Source organism: Phalacrocorax aristotelis, chromosome 7 (assembly GCF_949628215.1).
Source record: "Phalacrocorax aristotelis chromosome 7, bGulAri2.1, whole genome shotgun sequence".
Classification (NCBI taxonomy): domain Eukaryota; kingdom Metazoa; phylum Chordata; class Aves; order Suliformes; family Phalacrocoracidae; genus Phalacrocorax; species Phalacrocorax aristotelis.
The window spans coordinates 51,908,462-51,931,963 of record NC_134282.1 but is presented as its reverse complement, the minus strand read 5'-3'; the positions used below and the strand labels follow the sequence as shown (position 1 = coordinate 51,931,963).

The window sequence follows — 23,502 nt, the reverse complement described above, 5'->3', positions numbered from 1 at the left end:
TGAATGTATCTCGGGGTGAGAACTGATGGCCTGACTGCATGGCTGTCCCAAACAGCCCAGCTAGATGCCAAGGTACATTCTTACCCTGCTGCCAGCTCAGGCAGTACAAAAGCTGAGGGTTCTTTGTGCTGACAAGAGCCTCTGGCTAGCAAATGTGTAAACCTTGCAAGTGAGGGACGGTAAGGAGTAAGTATCCGAAGCGTGTGTGGTCTTCATCCTTCTGCTGTATATCCAGCGCTGTGAGTAGAAAGCAAAGTTAGAGCTGGTCACTGCAAATGAGCTTTCCCAACACCCCATCCCCTTGATATGCTCTGTAGCTCGGAGGGCAAAAGATGAGTAAAATCCAGGCTGTCCTTGATAAAGGGTGAAATAGTTCCTGTTAGTGTACGACAAGAGCCCTTTGTCCAATGACAGTAATTGAGCTCGTGTATAGGCATTAAAGCATATATGAGTGTTTCATTAGCATAGCCTAGGGCTGCTCGGATACACTGTTCTAAATACTGACGCTTGGAGTATTTGCGTTCATCAATACGTACAAGTGCCGACCTCGAATCCACCATTGATGTGTATATAGATACTGCTCTATGTGTCTGGTGATCTGTGATTTTTCTCACGAGTATAAATGTAACAGCAGCATGTTACCAGTAAGTTTTAAAGTTGCCAGTTAACGAAATTGAAAGGCGAAGAACCTTTTACTTTAGACCCATGAAGCATGTGTTCAAGTGCATGTAGAAGATGAAGGGAGACAGCTATTGATGGTCCTATGGAAACTAGTTTTCATCTCCTGGCTTCTGTGTGTTTTGGTGTGTAAACTTAAATTCCCATTGTTGTAACATAGACTGGTGTGTGCGGTGTATGCAACTTCAAGCTTTAATCTTTAATAAGGCAAATAAAAATAGAGCTAGGGAGGATATTTTCAAGATCTGAAGATTCTTCATCAGTAAAAAGCACTAAGTTGTTATCTTACTCATGCCTCTGGGAAGCATTTTCCCCTTGTGTTAGGGAAATAGGCAACAGACTGAGGTGTTGTCTTCAGAAAAACAACTGGGGGAGGTGGTTGTCTTAAAGAAGCAGAATTCCTTGTGTTGATAAAACAGTAAGGATGAGTTGGTTTAATCCAGTAAAAACATTTTAAGAAATAAATAAGCAGGTCTGAACTGAGCCTATGCTAATCTTTCTCTGTGTCTCGAGGCTTGCTTCTGGCTGGCAGCGGGGATATGGATTTTTGCCCAGTTCTGAGATTTATTAAGACATCTCAGTGAGAATGAAGTGATTTTCATATTTCTGGAAATTTAACCTTTTTCCTCCCTTAATTTTTTATTTTAATTCTCAAGTCCCTAAGTTTTTCTTGATCAGATGCTTCTCTTGAAAAGGATGGGAGGAAGAACCTCAGTTTGTAAAACTTCCCTTTTGGCTCACAACCTGCACAAGCAGAGGGAAGGGTTTTTCCTCTGACTTCAGATAGAAAGCTCTCCCATGACCACAAACAAGTGTGGAAAGGTGGTTGCTTGTTGCTTTGTAGCCTACAAGCGAAGCGTGCAGAAGGCAGTAGGTGAAAGTGAACTATTTAATGAATCCATTGTTCCTACTTTGGTATGAATTCCCAAGTACTTGAATTATGAAAGATCATATTAAAAAGCCTTCAGGAGAATTTTTTTTCTCCCCGCTCACAGCAGTTACGCAAACAGCCTCTTACTCTACTGATGCAGATGTTCTGGAAATACCTTTATGGGGAAGAAGCTAGCTAACGAACTCGGAGTTCATACAGTGCTGCTAAACTGCTGTATAGTGTTACTGAGCCACTGAAGGAGTGGTCTGGTTTGGGTATGGAGGAATGAAACGTCAAGTGAGTGTTCAGAGGCACAAAAAAAATCCTGAAAAATGTTAGTTGCTTGAGAAATGCAGCTAAGAATTTTTCATTGCCTTTCAGAGGAGGAACAAAGATTTTTGGGGTTTTTGAGTTGCAGATGAGGTCTGGTTTATGCATAGTTCTCTTAAGTATTCATCAGGAGATACTGAGCACTGGAATTAAAACTGAACAAAACCCCATGTTGTCACTCTCGTGAAATTTATTTGGCTTTATTTATGTCTTTCAGAAACATTGTGAAATGAGAGAAAGCTTTTAAGAGTGATATTGCATTGCATACTTAGTTATTTTAAAAAAAAATGTTTCTCATACTGGAAATTTTTAATAATGAACAACAGAAGATGGACTTGGGGGAGTGAGGGCACACGGGGATCTGTCAGCAGAGCAGTTCCCAGGAGTTCCAGAGCTACCCGTGTGCTAGTCAAAGACCAGTGTGGGTGAAAATGATGATTGCACCCATTCCTGCAAGGAGCTGAATGCGGGTGGGAAGTGTTAGTACTAACAAAGGTAATCTATTGTGTTTTATACAGTTCTGTACTATTTGGACTCAAAACTCAAGGAACAGCCTGTTCTGCTGTTGCTCCACGCCCAGTCCGGTTTCATCCTTCAGCTGTGCTGACAGTCAGCTCAGGTGTTTGGGTTGGGTTGTTTCTTCTTGGGTTTTGTGTCTGTCTTTTTTTTTTTTTACCTCCTCCCTAGGAAGATGAGTAAAGAGAGCATTTTGCCTTCAGAGAGCTCTCGGAACGGGGATGGCATCCAGCGTGACAGTCTCCCTTATGCTCTACCAGCAGCGCTACGGTTAATGGCTGCATTTACACCATCCTAACGCTGTCCTTTATGCCTCCCGTGCTCAGTGAGGCAGTTCCCATCTCTGGCGGTTGCATTTTTTTTCAAGCCTGGCTGCACATCAGCACACATCTCCACATCAGATCAGATCCACCCTCAGAAGATTTTTGCCCTCGTAGAGGCTGAACAGTGCCACCTTTTCAGGGATCAGGTTAGCCAAGAGTGGGGCACAGCGAGTTTCTGTCCACGCTCTCGCCGAACACTGAAACTATATAACTTCCAACTGTAGAAAAAGCTGGTCTAGACTTGGATGGGCTGAAAACTTGGGTTTATATGTTGTTTTTTTTTTTTAATTCCCCCCTTTTTGGAATGAAAGCTTAGCTTTTGGAACAGTTCTGCAACCACAAAGGAAAAGCATACGGCTGCTGGCTGGGTGGTGTCCTGGCCCGGTTGCACCGTTGTAGCTGATTTTGTGCGAGCTTCCAAGCCAGCTGTTCCAAGCCTGACACACACCCTGCCCATATTCCCAGCGCTGGAGCCAGCGACTTCAAAACTTCCATCGGTTTTTACGAAGCAACCAATGGCTGCGATGGATTAGGGCTCCTCAGCTCAGTTGAGGCGATACAGACTTTCGTTGCAGGTTTCTGTTGCGAGGGGCTGGCAGCCACCGCTCTGGTGTCTGGGCTTTTTTTCTGTGATCATGTGTGTTTTGAAGTGCATACGTGCTAAAAAGTATTTTCGGCACAAAGCAAGATCTCCACTGATAAATGAATCATTTCATTCCTCCTTCTCTGTCTACCACAGTTTACTAATCAAGATTGTTTCTGTGTGCTGCTTACCGAGCTCAGCTCCACAGCTCATACCGTGAGTAACGTTACTGTAGGAAAGGCAAGGAAAAGAACTTAGAAAATTCTAATTAGGGAAAATGGAAGGAAAATGGATCTACTGAAATACCTGCCCTTTCAATCTAGTTCTGCTGCTCCATTGTGTGCATTAAAATGGGGAGCTACTGTCAGGCTGGCCTACAAGATGTGCTTTTGAAAAAACCGAACCAAAACTTGGGTCCTAAAGTTTTAGTTTATCACATACCGGGGGGGTAACGCTCCCCATAATTTGGCTTACTGCTTCTTACGCACTGTAACTGCCACTTCATTAGCTGTGCTGCTTCTTGGGCGCGTTGCATCTTGACACTTGCATTTTAAATACGCGTTCTAGACTTTTTCAGCAGTTTGTTGACTCCAGTCTGGCGTCAGCACGTTAAAAAAGCATCGCTCTCCCTTCCGTGATGCAAAGCTCGAATGCCCTGATGCACCACGGCAGCGCTGCTGCTGCCACCCAACCGATGAGGAGGCTTGAGCAGGCAACTGAGGCGCTGCTTGCCGAGCAGGTGGGGTTTTCCTTCCCCTCCCGGCACCTCCAAAGCCCCCAAATCAGGTTCCCTGGCTGGGAAGGGCAGCGGGGACCTGCGGCAGGCCCCCGGGCCGGGCGCGGTGTGGCCGCTGCACTGCGGGGCCGGGCCGTAGGATGGCAATGTCGGTCTGGCTTTCCAGCAAGGAGCAACCGGTGACACTTCTTTTTTTCGTGCCTTGAACTGGCATCCTCTGAGCGATTCAGCTGAGACGAGAGGTTGGGACTGGTCTGTGGCGGGACCAGAAGAGGATGGGGAGGGGAAAAAAAAGTGGGTGCTGGAGCTGGGGAAGGAGTTTCTGCATCATTTGGGAAAATGCAACGGTGCTGGAAATACTGTGACAGAGGCAAGCGCTGCTGGTTGCCCAGCTAGATTTTTTCCACCGTGAGTCTGTTACCTTGAATATATGAAGTATGCTCATTTTTCCAGCGCCTGGGTAGTTTTCAAAATATCGGTTTAAGTACTGGAACATTCATAATTAAAGTTTCTGGAGTACTTGGGAAGTAGTGCGCTGCTTTATTATTTTAAAATATAATGGTACAGAATATATATTGTAGAATTACGTCCTGTATGAGAGTGGGGTCATCGCTGTGGAAAAATCGGGCACCAAAACTGTGGGGAAAAAGAAGTGGTTATAATTAATGCAAGGTATCCCTCTTCCCTCCATAGTACAGTGTCTTCTACGTGGAAGGAACTTTTTTCCTTTGGTATTAAGCTGCTTTATTCCAGAAGGAAGACGTCTATTCTGTACGCACACAAAACAGCTCGCCGCTTCAAGGGCTTGCCTTTTTCATCGTTTAAAAATAGGATTACTGTTTTGTTAATCTGATTATAAATCTAAACTGTGTGGGCCTGTCAAGTGGGCTCTCGTCGGCTGGTCCGGGTGCTAAGCTCACTCGAGCGAGTGGGACGGGAGCGCGGAGATGGAGCGCACACGACGTGCGTCCTCTTCAGATTTTGGAGAGCGCTCAGAATATTTCCTTGAGCAATCCCACATAGAATAGAAAACATGCGGCATAAAAATGTGTTTATGCAGTGTTATATGAGAAAAATACCATGCCTTTTAAAATAACATATAGTAGCCGTAATATATAGCATCAACTGTATATTGAGACTAAAAACTCTATTAGTAGGGGAAGGCACTTAAATGTGGTTACGCAGTATGACCTTTCTCTGCCAACCAGATTAAAACCATACTCTAGGCAGGTAATGGCAGGGTTATAATTCAGCTGGAAGAACTAAGCCGTGCTCTTCAAGTTTTCCCTTAATTTGCCTTTTTCTTTTCTTTTTTTCCTATAGTGGAAACAGCAGCTGCTCTGTGCAAGAACAGGGGAGGGGGCAGGAGCAGTCAGAGGGCCACTTGCCCGGCTAACACTTTTGAACATGAGTTTTGGGGCAATAAATGAAACAAAGTGAGGCACTCTGATGTGCTTAGGGAGGTTGTGCGAGCATCGCGGTATCCCTGGGTGCTACCCCCGCTTTACAGCTGGACGTCTCAGCCTTGCAGCCAGCGGCGTGATCTTGCGTGGTGGCAGCAGCGTGAACTCTGAGCGTGCCTCCTCACCGGGTGAAATCCTGGCACCGAGAAAGCGCCCCTTCCTTCTCCTGCCCCTTCCCCAAGCGCTCTCTGCTCACCCCCTGCCCACAGCGAGGTCCAGGACCATAATTACGCTGGGAGGTGCAGGGTGGTGGGAACGCGCCAGACGAGAACTCGGGGCAGATGGGATCTAACACGGGAGTGTGCTGCTCCGCTTTATTGTTTCCATGTGTGCTGAAGTCGCATGAAGTTTTCAATTCTGATGACTAACTTCTTTTCTTTATGGGAAGAAGCCAACTGACAGCTCCTCAGCCCCAACCCTTCTCTTTTTTATTGCCTTTTAACCACGCTAGCTCTGCCTTTTCCTGTAATTCATAGGCCACAGTGGCTTTCCCTTGAATCAGGAGATTTTTACTGCTGATTTTGAGCACACCGAAAGTAATCCTGTTCCTGCTCATGGACTTGCCACATCTCCCTCTTTTGGAAAGGAGTGGCCTTACTTTTTTTATTTCACTTGAATGTCTGTCGGTGTTCCACATGTCAGGACCTGATGATCAGGATTGAGGGGAGAAACAGAGTTTGACAAGGTCCCTTTTGAAGATGGTTTTGAAAGTGGAGTAAAAGATCCGTGTGTGCGGAGTGGCACAGGCTGAGGGTAACTCCAGGCTTCGTAGGAAGGGATGAGGGCACAGTAGTTAGAAATAATAATAAAGCATTGCAGCTGCTTGGAAGCAGAAGGGAATCACAGTAGTGCTTTGGGGGGGATTTCCCCATATGGGTGGGATGGAAAGGACAGTATAGCAGAGAAGGTTTTCTTGGTATAAATAGCAGTTTGGGACGGTTTTAACAGGGTGAGCTGAGGTGGATCATGGGTCCCGTTCCCTGTTCCCTATAGGAAGGTCCCAGAAAGACAACTTCGTGCTGGCTTTGTCAGAGTGAATGTGGGGCTTCCAGCCAGCCCCAGCAGCCGGGCACAGCCCTGGGTCTGCCCAGTGCTTGTCTGCAGCGGGAACGCCGCCACGCCTCGGGCACGGTCAGCCTCTGAGGAGCCCTTCTGGGAACTTTCATCAACCTCTCCTCTTCCTGGTAGCACAAACGAAGCTGTTGGGAAACTGCTACCATTCACTGCACCTGAGTTAGTGTGGCATTTGTAACCCTTCCCCGGTGTTTTGCAGGTCTCGAAGGCATGCACCCTCGGCCTCAGCGACACTTCTTGCCTTCCAGCTGGCTTTTGCCAAGTGATGGTTCTCCTGTCCTTCCCTGGCTTTCCCCACCTCCCATCTGTTCCAGCTTGGACTTTTCCTTTCCCTCTCTTTCGCCATTTAGCTCTTCTCTTCCTCTTCCCACAAACATACATCTCACTGAATACTTCTGTGTTCCGCCCGTGGGCAACTGAAAGATCTCCTGCTCTTCTTTCCTGCTAATTGCTTGTATTTCTTCTCTAGTTTCTATTTAATCTTGTTCTTGTTTCATACCATAAATCATGGTGGCACTTCCCTTGTGTTATTTGTTGCTCCTGACATCACAAGAGTTGACCGGTGCTGACCTCTGTTTGAGGATTGCACCATCACACAAGCAATAAAACCCCCACAAAAACATTGTTTTCAAGACATGCCGAGTTTGTTAGATAAGCAGAGCGATATTACCTGCTAGTTCCCAGAAGGGTGACGGTTACTTACTGTACAAAGATCGTAAAAATCTCACATGTGGTGCTATCTGACTTACTAATGTACAGTATTAATTTGTTACAGCGTCCTCTTTTGCATCGGCTCTTGCTCAAGAGCTGGCTGCCATTATGCTAAGACTTTTCTTCTCAGCTCGTTGTTCATGACACCACAATATAAACACATTTGAAAATGGGAAAGACTGGCAATTGGAAATGCAAAAGTGGGTAGGAAATGGAAGAAACCACAATGATAAGCAGGAGGTCAGTGTGTGTACTAGATACGTTTCTTCTGTAAAGACTGGAGGGTTTTTTCCCTGTAGAATGTGAACGGTTTGGGGCTGCAGTGTTTGAAGCTGAAGCACGCTGTAGACGAAACACATGTGGAGAGTTAGTGTGGACAAAGAGAAAAGAAATCTTGACCTGGTACAGCTAATGTCTTCACGCTGTTGAACAGTCATTATAGCCTCCAGGTGGAAATAGGCTGACCTATTTCTGGTTGGTTTAATTAGCAAGGCGGGAAAAACTGGAAAGCTGCCTGTGCTTTTGCTCCCCTTGGCACCAGAGCACGTGCTGCATGAATGCATTGGCGCCAGGCAAAACCAGGGCCAGAGGGCTGCTCCTTGCTGCCATGCCTCCCCTCCATCTCTGCACACACCTGTGGACAGAGGCTCTGGGGCTCGGGTGGCCAGGACCCAACCGTGCAGAGATGGGAATGGTGCGCTTCTGGCTGTGCAGGCTCAGCCTGAGCTGTGCTGGGTGGCTGCAGGGATAAGCGATGGACCTCTGCCACCAGGCACAGACACCTGGTGCCTGTCCTGAGTTGGGGCACCACTCCCAGTGCCTTCCCATCCTGTTCTGAAGGGCTGGGCTGGAGTCCCGGCCCCAGCTCCTGAGCCAGGGTCCTGTCCTGGGGTCTCAGTGCAGGGTGCAGGGCTGGGGGCCCTGGGCTGGAGTTATGTCCAGGGTCTTGGTGCAGGGTGCAGGGCTGGGGTCTCTGTCTGGGGTGTCAGTCCCCATTCCTGGATCCGAGCATCCACGCTCTCTTGGGCTCCTGTCCCAGCCCTTTGGTCCGGGCAGCTGGGCCGAGGTTTTGGGGCCCTGGTGTGGGACGCCGGGTCGGGGTCCCTGACCCTGGTGGCCCTGGCCTGGGGTGCTCGGTCAAGGTGCCGGTCCCTGCCCTGTGGTCCCGCTCCGTGGCGGCGCTTTGGGAGCCGGCCCCCGTCCCGGGGTCACATCCCGTGTCTCGGTCCCGCTCCCCACCCCAGGGTCCAGGCCCCCACCGGGGGTCCCGGGTGGGGGCAGCACCGCCTGCCCCCCGCTGCCCGCGGCGCAGGGGCTGCGCCCACCCGAGGCGGTGGCGGCGGGGCCACCGGAGGCGGGCGGCGCGGCGCGGGCCGCACACGGCGCCTGTGCCGAGGGGCAGGGCCGTGGAGGCGGGCGGGCGCCCCCTTCCCTCCCTCCTTCCCTGCGTCCCTCCCTTCCCTCCGCTTCCCGTCCCTGCCCCTTCCCCCATGGCGGCGCTGGGCGACACGGCGCGCCTGGCGGCGGCGGCGCAACGCGGGGCGGCGGCGCTGTGAGGAGCCGCGCGGGGCCTGCGCGGCGCCGGGCGGCGGGCGGGCATGGCGGGCCGCGGCCGCCGCGCCTGGCTCAGCGTCCTGCTGGGGCTGGTGCTGGGCTTCGTGCTCGCTTCGCGCCTCGTCCTGCCCCGCGCCTCCGAGCTGGCGGCGGCGGCGCGGCCCCGCCGAGCCCGCCCGCAGGGCTGCCGCCCGCCGCCCGCCGCCGCCCCGCCGCGCCGCCCCGGCCCGCCGGCACAGAGCTTCCTCTTCGTGGGGGTCATGACGGCGCAGAAGTACCTGCGGAGCCGCGCCGTGGCCGCCCACCGGTGAGCGGGCGTTGGGGGGTGGGGGGCTGCTGGGCTCGGCGAGGCTCGGTCCGGGTCGGCTGGGCTGGGCTCTGGGCACGGCCGTTTCGCCTGAGGCGAGAGCTCCGGGCGGGGGGGTCTCCTGCGGCCGGGCCCTTGCGGCCGGGTTCCCCCCCCCCCTCCCCCCGCCGGCCCGGGGACCCCTCGCCCCTCAGGGCACCCTCAGAGCCGGCTCTGCTCGCAGCAGCCCGGGCGCGGGGCGGGCAGCGCTGGGGCGCTCGGCGGGCCGAGGTGCGGGGCGAGGGGAGAGAGGCGCCCCCCGAGCTCCCGTTGGGGAGCTCCGACCCCCGGCGGGGACGTGAGGGGTCGAGCCGAGTCCCGTCGAGGCTCTTACACGGTCTGGTGGAGCCGGTGCCCGGCACACGGACACGGCGGTCTTGCCTGAGGGTCGGGCAGCCCCTCCGTGGCGAGGGGACATGTACCGCCAATCACCTGGGGAGATGCGGTCCTCGAAGTGCTTCTGCCTTGGGCACGGCCGCGACACGCCGGTGCAGCCCTTGGCTGCTGCTTCTGAAGAGAGCCGACAGCCTAATAATAATAATAATATAGTTTGGAGACCGCTGTAACCCCCTGGATAGGAAAAAAGAGACCGCTGCGCCAAGCCGAGAGCATGTGCTTAGGAATGAGACCCAGAAAATGCATCTGGGAACAAAGAGTAAAATCAGCCTCTGCTCACCGCAGCCGTCGCCAAGGCTGGACCAGGTAGCGAAACAGCTCGAATGGGGAAAGCCAGCTTTGGTGAAACGCTCCCAGCTTCGGGCTGGTGAAGCTAGCGCAGGAATCGGGGGCTCGGGGCCGTGCGTTTATTACCTGAGCAGACCTGTTTTTGGAGCAGGGGCGATCTTTGTCTTTGCACCACGCGCCGTAGCCTGTGGTCTCCAGCTGTAGCTGGGTATTGCCGCGAGCGCCGCGTGCTAACGGGACTTCTGTCCAAAGCCTTGGCAGCATCAGAATAATCATCTCTTCTGTGAGAGACGTGTCTGTGGCTTTGGAGAAACTCTCTGCTCTGCTGAAATATGCTTATTGCTCCGGCGTTCGCGCCAGCAGGCAGTGCTGGGAGGCTGCGCGGGAAGCCTGCTTGAGAAATCTGAAAGAGTTAAGAGCTAAAATGTCAGCTCGGGTATACCCCGGCTCCGATTGAGCGCTGCACAGCCAGGGCCGTCAGAGAAGCAGCCAGGAGCTCTGGGGCCGATCTTTCTTGAATAAAACATCCCTTTTAGTCTTGTACTAGAACAAACCCTTCTCCATCTCCTGCCTGTCCAGGTTGAAAAGCACTTGGCCCTATTGGCCGGTAAGAACAGGGTGGGAAGACCACATATGACAGACCACCTCCTCTTCCTCCTGCCCTGCCCTGGTTTTGGGAAAGGGTAGCTCTCTTTATATCAGCATCAAATGCAGTAAAATTGCTTAATTTGGACAATCTGAAGCATGTTGTCCACCAAAAATGGTTTTAATGGAAACATAATTCCTTCTTTCAGCAGTAGACCTGTAATTAAGTTACAGAGTGTGTGTTTGATACTTTGAAATAGGTGAAAGAATCTGTTTCTTCAGGGTTGTGTATTCTTCACTGTGTGGGATGGAGCATTTTGGATTGCAGATCTCAAGAGCTGTGTAATTTGTGTTTGCATTTACATACAGAACGGCTGGAGTCATGTTGGGGCATCACATAACAGGTTTTATGGCAGAAGAGTTTGTCTAGTATCCCTCAGATTTTGCATCAAGCATTCAAGAAAGGAAAATCTATCACAATAGTGTCCAGAAATGGGTGTTAGTTGTGGAGCATTTCACTTTGCTGGTGTGGGAAGGATTTCCATCCCTGGCTTTGCCCGTGCTTGCTGAATAGTCCCGTGCTGTGGGAGAGCTGGGTTTACAGAACCAGATCTGCAACATCCGCTCACACACACAAAAAAATGGCTAAAGATGCAACTTAACAAATCCATCTAATGGAATCGGGCTCCTTCAGCCCTCAGAAGGAGATCTGAGTATCGCTTTTTACAGCAGTGCTATTTTGGTTTAACCTTCAGAGATGATGTCTGCTCTGGGAAGGGCTGAACAGAGAGATCTTAAACGTTGTGGTAGGGCTAAATGCATTTTTCTCACCTCCATTGGTAAAAGAAACGAGCTAATGTCCTGGTCACAGGAAGACGTCTTTGGAGGAAGGTGGGGAGGGGGGAAGAGGAAGACAAACCTGAAATCATAAATGGCTTTTGATTGCCATGAAGTACTCAAGCAGACAATTGCTGGGATTACTACATTGACAAAGCATCCTGGTGAGCTGAATCGCTGGCACCAGCGAGTGAAATGGGAAGCTGCTAGCAAGGCATTCCCGGGGTGGCAGCGTGTGCAGAGCCTTGATACCACACTAGCCAGAGCGCTGAAAGGAATTAGGGATTCAGAGGCTGAATACCTCCAAACTGCTGTGGCTCAAAGGCCATTTACAGACACAGCTAAAAGGGACCGGAGCGGAAAGCATTTGCTGATCCTTGCTGCTGTGAATCCAGATAGGGCCTAACAAGAGGGGAAGCAATCCACTTCCTGAACATCAATCATGAGGAAAATGACCACTGCAAGGCAAAACGGGCCTGCTGGATTTTCAGGAGATGCTGGCTCTTTGAAACAGTCGTGCTTTTGTATTCTGTGAGGCAGAGAAGAAGCTTTAGATCTACAGGTTTTCAGAGGGCAGATTTGTAGTTATTGCAGCTGACAGCCAGGTTAGCAGAGCTTCCCTTCCAGGAGGCCGGTGAAGTGCAGCAGCCGAAACTGCGGTGTCACATCAAAGGACAAGAAATAGTCAGGAAAAGAGCCATGCAGGAAGGAGTTAAGGTATGGCTGGGGTTCAGGGAAAGTGCAACAATATGTGCTAATGGTTTTGCAGTTGAGGGGAGTTGTCCTGAAAGAGCTGCAGGAAGGAGAGGATGGGAATAAACAGTCTCCCAGAAGATTTAAGTCTGCTGTCTCAGGAACAGAAATATCAGGCAGTTAACCCTTTTTTTTCTTTCTTTTTTTTTTTTTCTTCTTGCATAGCAACTAGATTTCCCGGGAAACATGGCAGGAGACTATTGAGAATGCAGTTAATGGCGAGATGTCGGAGGTTGGCCTTTGGCAGTATCTCTGCGGGAACAGAGCCGCAGTACTTCTCAGTTTGGGGCAGTCCCCACAGCACCTTGAAGTGCCATGAGGCCACACGTACGAGGACTGCGAGCAATGCCGGGGCTCGTGCTGAGCTGTGCCGCTCCTGCAGCAGAAGGGTGCCCTTTGGGAGGCTCCATTTTGAACGTGCTGACACACTGGTTGTGGTGGCTTGTAGGAAACAGACTGCGCTGGAATCTAAATACCTGAGTGCTTGGAAAAGCTTAAGTGAAAGGCAGCCAGAAGGATTTGGAGTCTAAAGGAGTTTGTATTATCTGTCTAAGCCTGCACTAGCTGCTGCAGAAGTGTTACACAAAACACGTTTTTGTGCTTCTTTTAGGTTCAGAGCCTAGGTCAAGGCAGTTGGGTGGTATTCGGTTTTGGTGTTTTCTGGTTGCTAGTGAGGTAATACGATGGATTGTGGAGCGTGCACTCTTGCCTCTTGGGAGGATGTCGTGTGAAGTGACTTTGAACATCGTGACAGCACGATACGTGTTTTGCTCAACGTATCGATCATACCGCAGTATTGCAATAGTGAGAACTCGGTGTGTCCTGCTCTTCTGTCCTATAGCAGAAGTATGACATGCTTGGGCTTTCTGAGCAGTAAGCAGGTACCTAAAATTTGCGAGAATGTTTAAGGAACCGTATGAAACAGATACAGTGAGAGCAACTGGCATTGATGCATGGGGGATAAGGAGAAACAAAGTCACCTACATACCCCGAAATAACCATATGGCCCAAACCTCTGGGACACTTGGGCTTTGATCTTAGTCTGACCCACTGAGTATCGGTGTGCCTATGAGTGATGGATCTGTTTCTGTCCCTGTTTCCACAAGGAGGTCGGATGGATATCCATGGGCTGAAAGCTGGCATCACTTCAGACTGGAGGAGTTTAATTCAAAGGACTCTAAAGAGCTGTGGAAGCTGCTTGGCGTCTCTGTTAAAGCTAGGTACCAAGGTGTCCTGCAAAAATTTGGAAGGAGCTTTCCCTCAAAATCTGAATTCTGTAATGTGGATCTTAACTGACAGGCTCTTTTAAATATATCTAGAAATTGAAAATAAAAAGCTTGTTTTTCAGACCTCTCGTGATGGTCATCTGCAGTACCACGTGCAGGAGCAGCGTGCTGGTTTCCGTGCTCGGTTCTCCTGGCAAAGCTGTGGTTCATTGTTTCCTCTGTAGCAAGTGTTGCTGGAGAGATGGGACCTTGAAGAAAGCTTATGCAAAACTAGCCCTAATTCAACATGAAATTTAGTTGAGTCATGTATTCAAGAAATCAGTCTTTTAGGTCCGTTATCTTGCTGAGTTCTTCAGAAATTATGATTTTCTTCAGCATAATTATACAAGATGACTATTTCTCAAAACTTTAAATGGTTTCTCTGATCTCCTCTAAGGGAGGTTCCCAAGCTGCAGACAAAAACTGAATACATTTTTTTGTAATTGTCTCCAGTTTGGGTCTCTACAAAGGGAGCACTGTCTGCATAACGCCACTGACTATGCTTCTGCTGAGCCTGCAGAGCTGATAATAAAGCAAGGTAATACAAGTAAATAATAAACACTGGAAACTGAAAATAAAGTATTCCATATCTGTGTTCCTCCTTCTCTAAGCTATACTTTTTAAACAACTTTTTAAATGAAGGAATTACTTAGGACAATGTTTGGTTACTATAGTAATGGTCACTTTTTAGCAAATAGTGGGGTTTCTTAGCACCCTGTTTGCACAGTTTTCTGTATTGCATGTGTACCTGTACCAGCTGTGGCACAATCTTTACACCCACTTTGCCTGTGGCTTGCTCAGGTTAGGGTACGTATAGGATATCCAGTGCACAAAACGGGTTAAGGGATGGTAAAATTGACTTGGTAGCCACCAATACTGGAGTAGTCCTAATGTTCTCTGCTAAGGAAGTCTTTTAAGGAAGAATTACCTAATTTTTCTGTTTGTGTTTGTTTAAACTGCACTTTGGTTCCCTTGTCAACGCTAGCTTCTAGCTTGTTGGCGTTATGTGCCCTGTGCACTGAGAGAAACCAGGTCGCACGCTGTCATGCGTGTTTTCAGCCCAGCTCCTGGGGAAGGTAATGGAGAGCCTTGCTGCCCTGATTCATGCACATCCTCCTGTTTAACCAAGCAGATTCAGATTACACAGAAGAGATAAGGTTGGTATCTGTCAGAGCAGTTCCGTTGCTGGGTTTTTAAATGACCAGTTCAGTACCTGTATCGGTTGTATTCAGAACCTGATATTCCTCTCTGGACAGAGTCGAGACGGCCTTAAGTTGGCTGAGGCTGCCAGTGATCGCCGCAGGGGACGTGATCTGTGCAGGCATAGATACCGGAGTCTGGTGGCAGAAATGTGACTGCATTTCCTTTAAACTGCTGAGGGTGATGGGGAGTCCTCAAAGGGGGAAGGAAGGTGTCAGGTTTTGCTAAAAATATTTTCCTTTGAGTTTCTGATTATCGAACATACAATTAATTTGTAGATGCAATCCACAAGTCTTATGATAGAGAAGCCTTGACTAGGAAAGCAATGCCAGCCGGTGGGAGTAGGTGCTGGTGAGGCCCCAGGAGTAGGAAGGTGTGGAGACAAGAGCTTTGTGCCCAAGGAGCTGAAGGGGTCTAGTTGCTGCCCATACCCTGAGAGCAGACACGTTAAACTGGACTGGAGACGGGAGGACGGGCAAGAAACGTAACTGTTAACATGCTAATCTGCAGAATCGCTTGTGATTGAGCCAGGTCTGGTGCTTTGCAATGACAGATAAAAAAAGTTAAAAGTAGCTTTGATCAGAATTCATTTCTGCATTTACCAGTTCTCAGTTCTGCTGATAGCTGGGGTCAGAAAAATGTACTTACAGTTCATCTTACAATCTGTGGTTTGGCTTCTTTGGCTGGGTGCAGCACCATGTTTCTTGAGCAAACTGTTCTGTATTCTCTCCCCCAGACGGGGCCACGTGGAGCGGTGAGCTGTGGCTTAGCCATAAGGAGCAGCACACGGTGACTCCCATTGTTTCAGCCTCTGCCGAGCAGCACTTGCCTTGACACAGACGCTCCGGCAATTTTTCGACGTGAGAGCGTATTTTGTCTGTCTGAGTTTGAACAAACGCTCAAAGCCACAGTCCCAAATAACACGGCGAGTTGCCTCTTCCTAGAAATTGTGTTGTCACAGGAAATTGTCAAAGGCTTAGTCAGCCTGTGCTGGGGTCGTGGTTGATGCAAGATCCCAAGGCTGAAGTAATGTTGTGGTGCTGACCCAAGTCGCATACCGATCCTTGGGATGTGGTTGTCGTCAGGGCATGGTCTTTCTGTGTGTGTTGTGCCCCCCACGTATGCAGGAATACATCTCTGGTTTACTCCTGTTTTAGTATGAAACGTAAATATGGCCTAGATCCATGAAAAGATGGGGTCAAACTGGCTTTCAGCGGAGGGATTTAATGCAATATGAGGACTGGGAATCAAATGTGCCAGGGTTTATGGATGCACGTGCATTTTGTTCCCTCTCCATTGAATGGGAACTCTTTTCTTGAGAATACTTAGTGGGTCCTGAGGTGAGGGTACCTGGTTGGAGAGCAGGGACTAAATTTAAACTGGGAACCAACGGAAGGGGTAGTCTTGGGGGGAAAAATAATAAATAAAAAAGAGTTGAAGACTGCTCCTCAAGAGTCCAGAAAGGAGCTAAAGCTTGACATGATAGAAGACATCCAGTGTTGTCCGTAGCTTGTAATCATTACAAAGGAAGATCTTTCAGGATATCAAGAGCAAGTCTGAAAATTCACTGTTTGCTTTTGAGTAAAAGAAGTCAATAAGCAGAAATTTCCATAAGAGTTTAGCTTACAACTTCACCTGGTGATTGTCTGGAAAATGTCCTGGGTCCACCCAAAGCTGCGCTGGGAGCTGGTCACAGTGGATGAGATGAGCTGCTTTTCTCAGTAGCTTCTTCTGCCTTTTCTTTCTGAGATTAAAATTTGAATGCATCGGGTACCTTTAATGAAGAGGTCTCTTTGACTGGGAGTTGATATAGGAAGAGCAATTTGCCTAGTCTTTTCATTCAAGACCAGATGATTTGTATGTGGAGCGTGGGTGTCAGCAAATAAACAGCAGAACTTCCTTAATAGTTAGCGAAAGTTCAAGATAAGGGCACGTCTCGTTCTAAAACGGGCAATTTTCAGTGCTTTAACAGGATGTGACTTTAACCAGTAGTACTTGCATTAATTGCATCGCTGATGATTAAAGGCCTCGTCACCTCTGTTATGAAGTCAACAGGAACGCTTGCATTGGCTTTACCCTGTGCTCTTCTGGGAAGCTGGGATCTAAACTTTGCTGTGAAACACTACCCATGGCAGTAAGAAATCCAGGAGACGAAGCTTTTAAAGTAATTAGGTGATATTCATTACACAAAGCTGAATTAGTGTGTAACCATTAAGGTGTCAAAGTTGATGTTTAGTTAATACTAATTAAATACCTTTGCATTTCCCAGTGGAACTTAAGGAATAATTCTTCTGAAATATTTTTACATTTCAGGCTTTGTGTGATAGCTAATTCTGGAGATTTCAAATTTCAGATGGTCTCTACTGCCCAAATCCTGCTCTGCCTTTAGCAAGAAACCTATGTTGAGAAGCATCTGGTAAAAGTGACAGTGATGCATTGAAGGAATTCTGTGTCCTTTACCTTGAGAGTGTTTTCGCATTCAGCTTTGAATATAGGTTATATTCTGAGCATGGTTGCCAAACATGATTAGAAGATATTCTTCCCCTATACAAAAAGGGGCAAAACCTGTTGCTTTGCCAATGACAAGAGTTTTCTGTGAAGCATACATGAACTCTGCATTTCCCCAGGTAGAATTTGAGAAAATAGTACTGAAAGCTTAAAATTAATAATTTTTAGGGTGAGGCTGTAACAGTCGCGTGTTTGAAAATCCTCCCTGGAGGAGGTTAAGTGTTTTGCAGTCTGCCTTGAGGAATCATCCTACGTCTCTTCCTGCAGTATAAGTGACCCAGTTTGCCCACGCAGATAGGTTGGATTTGGCAGAGAGGAGCATGGAAGGTGTGGAGCAGATGTCGTCGCTGTGCCGCTTCACACAGAAAAGGCTCCTTTTTTGTGAAGTTCCTCTCTACTAAAATCTGGTCTGAAGTGTGCGGAAAGCTGCTGGGGGTGCAGGTGTTGGTAGTGCCAGGTCATCATTGGGATGACGTGTTTTCCGTGCATCTCTTAGGACTACTTTTCTACGAATCCTTTGCTAGTATGGGCAGACCCATTTGAGGTCACTGTTGCTACCTTGCTCTGTGCTTCTCAGGCTGTCGCAAACAGGCAGGAGCCTTTTACTTCTGACAAAACCCTACCTGCTTCTCCACATAGCATCTGGAGAAGTTGCTCTTCGGTTGGTTTCCCGTAGGATACGGATTCCTCATGAGTTTGTATGAAATTTGCATCTGTTTGGGCTTTGGAAGTCAGTATTTCTGAACGCACATTTGAGGGGCTTTGGGGTATTGGGAGGTTGATATGATACTGAATAATTTGCAGGGAAGCTTTGGAGGAATTAAATCCAGTTCTATATGAATTGTTTGTCCATCTTGGCTCCCTTTGGCTTCACTCTGTATCTCATGACCAATACTAAGTGTGCTTAAGAAAGCCTGCCACTAGTGAAGTACTACCATTGAATTATTTGTCTATTAGATACAGATGCAAAATGGTATTCAGATGCTTGGCACGTCAGAATTTTTTCTGTGTTTTACCAATTGCTCGGTGTGCCACGCGAATGTCCTCGTTTGCATGGCAAAAAATAACCCTTCAAGGTGTTTAAAAGAAAGTTTGTGAAGCAGATGAGGTGTAGTTCCTTTGAGCGGTCTCTGGTAGCACTCTGCGTGCCTTGGTTTGCATACCTAATTATCCTTATTGTCTTTTTCGGTCTAGAACATGGTCCAAAACCATTCCTGGCAAGGTTGAATTCTTCTCCAGTGAGGGTTCAGACACCTCCATTCCCATCCCCGTCGTGCCGCTTCCTGGTGTAGACGACTCTTACCCACCCCAGAAGAAATCTTTCATGATGCTCAAATACATGCATGACCACTACTTGGACAAATACGAATGGTTTATGAGAGCTGATGATGACGTTTACATCAAAGGGGACAAACTGGAGAACTTCCTCAGGAGTTTGAACAGCAGTGAGCCCCTCTTTCTTGGGCAGACTGGCCTCGGCACCACAGAGGAGATGGGGAAGCTGGCTCTGGAACCGGGCGAGAACTTCTGCATGGGAGGACCAGGAGTGATCATGAGCCGGGAAGTCCTGCGGAGAATGGTGCCCCACATTGGCGAGTGCCTGCGAGAGATGTACACCACCCACGAGGACGTGGAAGTGGGAAGATGCGTACGGAGGTTTGCGGGAGTGCAGTGTGTATGGTCCTATGAGGTAAGGACGAGGGTGCAGAGAATGAGGGGTGTGTTTTGGGGGAGGTAAAAGAAAGGGTGGGAGTGGCTGGCAGCAGGGGATTGCTGTTGTACGGCTGTGCAGCAGTTCCTCCAGAGCTCATCTCCCTCTGCAACTTGACCATCCAACTGTACAGTGTCTATGCTTTTCGTTTCCTACAAGTGTCACCGTGGGAGAGACCTACACAAATACAGAAGTGCAACAGTCAGGAGGGAAATGGAGCCTGACATTAGGCACATTGGGGTGAGGGGAGGAACATTAATCATTCGTAACAGTTATTTGTATTTGGACATAAATAGAATAAGCTTAAATCAAAATGGCCACATGTCCCTGCAGTCTTGACTGTCCAGGCTTCTTTTATCTTCTTTAGTGGGATATGTCATGGTATCATTGTGGAAAATAGATGATGCAATTTCTGTGTTTCTTGCTGCAGTTGAAATACGCAAGACTAACAGATGTTTGCCCTGACAGTGACAGTTTTTTCCCAAACTACAGCCATGGCAGAGGTATCTCATGGTGGCTGGCGCTGTCACCCTGCATGCTGAGCTGCCTCCCAAAGTACCCGCAGCCCAAGTCTGGTGCTGCTCGGGGGACTCACTGGCAGCCCCATCCTGCAGACACCCACTGAGCAGGTCCTTGACATCAGCAGAGGCAAGCCACAGCTCTTACACCGAATCTCGGGGTCTGCCCACACTGATGTGGTTGTGACTTGGTTGTCTTGGGATAAAAACCAAGAGCGTCCCCAGTCTGCTGTGACAGAGTTTCATGCTGTTGTTCCTGCAGGATGCTGGGGGCTGGCGGCTCCTCCCAGGGACAAGGGGAGGGTCTTTGAAGTGAGTCCTGGGTGTTTACAGACTGTCTGATTGGAAACACCTGCTTGAGCTGCAGTTTCTCCTCTAGTACAGGGAGAATGCTGGTGTGCCTCTCTTAGAAATAAGGGAGAAGTTGAGGACAGAAGAGGGGGTGAACTCTTTGTCTTTTTACACAAACTTTTATGACTTGTACACAACTACCACTTTGTCCTTTTATGAGATGTGGTAAAGAGGAGGATTCTTCTGCCCACGTGACAGAGGAGCTGTGGTCATGGGTGATGGCAGATACTGCTGCTGGATCCACTCTTTCAGTGGCAAAGACTTGTATTAAACTTTTGACACTGAATTTCTGCCCCCAAAAGCTGTTGCTTCATTTCAGTTCACAGTTCAGTGACAGGGAAGGAGGTTTCCAGCTGCAGTAACTCACTCATATCTTTTGTGCATGAAGGCTTTGTGGATTAACAGTAGCTCTCCACCTTCTCTGCTTACAGACCTGGAATTAGTTTATGCATTGCCAGCGTTGTGGTTAGCCATTCACAAGGAGTCAGTAACTTTTTCCACAGTTTTTAGCACCATAAAATTTTTACTCCAGACATTCTGAGTTGAAATAACTTCTGGTGCAAATGCCTGTACCATGTGGCATTAGATAACTTGGTGAAGGTCAGCATTTTGGTCCTACTGAAACTGGCAAAGACCACCTGAATTCATTTGCTATTTCAAGCCAAAATTGGATCATATTGATAGCACACAACCGCACTAGGAATGCTACCTGACAGAATTAGATTGGGCTTTTTGCAAAATCAGTTTTGTTTGATCAGCTTCTGTTAAATTATCAGAGTGCTGGATTCTCCCAAATGCCATGAATTACTTACAGTTTATACACACAAACCAATTTTAAGATGTTCAGAAGTAAGCTGTGAGTGTGAGATGTTAAGGCTCAGCTGTTTCGGAGAGAGGGAAGAGTTTTGGTGATGAAAGCACGCTGCTTCTAGAAGGAATAGGTCAACTCTCATTTAGTTGAGGCTTTTCAATTTAAAAACCTGTCATCTTTTTCTTTTCTTGATCTGGTACTCTCATTGCTCAGACAATTAGATTAAATGTGCCTGGTATTTTATATAAGATAAAGCAATAGCTGTGTGAAATAACACAGCTGTTACGACAGCTGTGTTAGGAAAGCCTGGTGTAAAAGTGACATTTTCCATGTCTTGTACGTTCATGAACATCAAGTAACAGGCCACTGTAAGTGAATTGCAAAGCACTGTATTTCAGTGAGCTTCTGATGGAGCAAGAAGTTTATCTGTGCCTGCTCTGTTGGGGCACAGCCACCACATTCTTCACAGCTCCCGTTGAAAGGGGACCAGTGACAGCGTGAGGCTCGGCAAACAAAACGGCGTTGGCCTCAGAAAACCCAAGCCTCAAACTTCTCCTTCGCTTCCTGCACTTTTAATTCTGGAGAGTCTCAAGTGGCAGCACGAACAAGGGTCTTTGCAGTCACCCCCAGCTCTTTGGTTTTTATTCTTAGGGCCTCGGACATGGAGAGCCCTGCCAGGCCTCAGTTCGGGTGTTTTTTTTTCCCCTGCGCTGTTCTTGCAGTGGGCTCTATGCCCAGAGTTGTTTTACTCATCTCCATGACTGTCACTGCCCCCTTTCTCTGATTTTTGGATCCCACAATGTCTTTACTGTGCTGCTCATCTTCCCTGGCTCTGGCTCTGGTGGTGTGCCCAAATGCATCTCCAGGCCTGGCTGTGTTTTTTTTTCTGCTCACAGCAGTCTGCCTCAAAACCCCTTTTTTCCCCCTCTTCCTGTGTTTCTGTCACTTCGCTGCTCGCTGCAGTGCCCCTTAGACCACTTCATTAGTGGCACCGGTTATTGCCTGTTTCAAGACTTGTAAAGATTTGTTCATGCTCTTCCTGCTGTCAGGAGCTTTTCAGCAAATACAGTGAAGGAATTGACACCATGATTCTTTGGACTTCCTGTTTCATCTCGCCCCAGAAAAGAGGCAGCAGCAGTATGTGCAAGCTTGAGGAGGACTGAAGCTCCCTGAGCCCTGGGGAGCTTCACCTGAGGCACCCCGGCTGCTGCTTCAGGAGCAGTTTGCAGCCTGTGGTGGATTTTAGGCTCCTGTGACCAGGCTTGTAGCTCTTGCCCTACTTGAGACAGGTCAAGTGAGTCACAGATGAGCCATGCCTCTTCAAATGTAAGTACTGTATGGCAGGGATTATCATCGTTGTGAAAACAAAACCGAGATTGTTACTGCTGTTTAACAAATAGCTGTAAAACTCAGGCCTCTATAGGGTGGAGCAGCCAAAGCTGTGGATTTTGTGCAGAAAACTGGAAGAAAAAAAATCTTTAAAAGAATGGAGCTGTGAAGTCTCTGAAGCTTATGGATGGGAGCTTGACAGTTTATGAAGTGATATACAGCGCAATTGTTCCTCTTGAAGAGGACAAAAGGTTTTTACTGAACTTGCTAGGAAGTGATTCTGCATTTCTGGTGAATATTGGTATTTTGGACTTCTGGCACACTACAGGGTGTTTTTATCGGAAAAAGTTTACGTATTTAAGTCTCCTTCCTTCTCTTGTTTCCTCCCACTGGTAGTTTTTCTAGTTCGTCTTGCGCGGATCACAGATTATGCTAGTTTTATTTTCTCATGCACTGCCGTGTGGTTCCATGTGCAGTCTTGGCTACTCAGCCTGAGAACAGGTTTCAGCTTTGATGACAAGCTATCTCATTTGTGATTTAAATGATCCCAGAGTACTGTTGATCTCAGTTTTCATTTTGAGTCTAATGTTTCCTTTAAATGCACCTGAATTACGAAGCCATCGCTCTGTAGCTTAGTGTTGTTTCAGCCTTGTTTCATAGCTGCTGCTAAGTACTGTTCTAATTCGTTTAATATCCTCATGTTAAGAGCACTAGTAACTTTAATACAAGCTCTTTGTAGCTACTAGAAATCAAGGTGGTGCTGATACATATCCCATTAATTTCTTCAGTAATAAAACCCTTCTGACATGCATTGCTTTCAGGTGATGCTAACTGCTTAATGTCCTGCAGCACGACAGAAACAGCGGGATCCAACAGAGCAGCTCACGCTACCTCTAACTGCTGTTGCAAATGCCCAGATGTTTTGCCTGTTTTTCCTTCTGATTGAGGTAGTGGGAGAAACTAGGTAAGAAGTGGTGAGTGTGTGTGTGTGGAGGGGGCTGTGCTTTCCTCCTGACCAGCAACAAGTACTCTTAAATGTCCTAATGTGAGGCAGGAATTTTTATAATACACATGGAAAAGAGGCTGTGACAAAGGGAGAGATCACGTCAGGAAACACGGGCATCAAGGAAGAGTAGGTCCAATCTTTCGGGTGTTGGCAAGGGAAGAGTTAGGGTGATGGTGACTTGGGATAGTGGGGGGCTTCTGGGAGAAGGGAGATTTGAATGAATGTTTTGTGTGGTCTTTCATCTGGAGTAATTGAAGGTAGTTGCTACTCTGAAATTCTATGAAGTTAGGAAAGCCCTTAAAGTGCACATTGTATCTGCCAAGTATGTTGGCAGTGCCAGAACATACCGTTTCTGGAATGGACTCTCCCTTGGGCAAAACGGAAGTTTATGGTTTTCTGTAAGATAGCCAGAGGTCAAAAAAAGATAAAAGTCCTGCAGCAATTGATCAGAACTGACGTACTGGGGACAGGTGTGACTGTTAACCACTAACCTTCAGCTCCCTTGCTTTATCCGCTGAGAAAAACACCTTCCTTCATTAATGAAAAAGGAGATTCCCCCTGTTTCTATCTGGCTAATATATGACACGCAGCATGCAGTGACTTCAGCAGCAAGCGCTGTACACCTCAGAGCAGGGCAGGATGGGGTCTGCGAGGACATGCTTTGGGCAGGGTGCTCTGAAGCACCTTGGTTCACTGCAGTCTGTGCAGGGCAGTGGGGTTGGACTGTGGTATTTGGTCGCTCTCGCTCTGTGAACCCTT

At 48.2% G+C, this 23,502-nt stretch overlaps 1 protein-coding gene across 1 annotated transcript in view; it reads left to right on the top strand.

Annotated features, from left to right (window-relative positions):
* The first annotated feature begins 8,793 nt into the window (after positions 1-8,793).
* CHSY1 (chondroitin sulfate synthase 1) overlaps positions 8,794-23,502 on the top strand; it is an 80,954-nt gene continuing 66,245 nt past the window's right edge. Inside the window, exons 1-2 of the mRNA XM_075100693.1 lie at positions 8,794-9,146; positions 18,212-18,707. Coding sequence (XP_074956794.1) covers positions 8,884-9,146; positions 18,212-18,707 — 759 coding nt within the window. The 5' untranslated portion in view covers positions 8,794-8,883. The remainder of the gene's footprint in view (positions 9,147-18,211; positions 18,708-23,502) is intronic.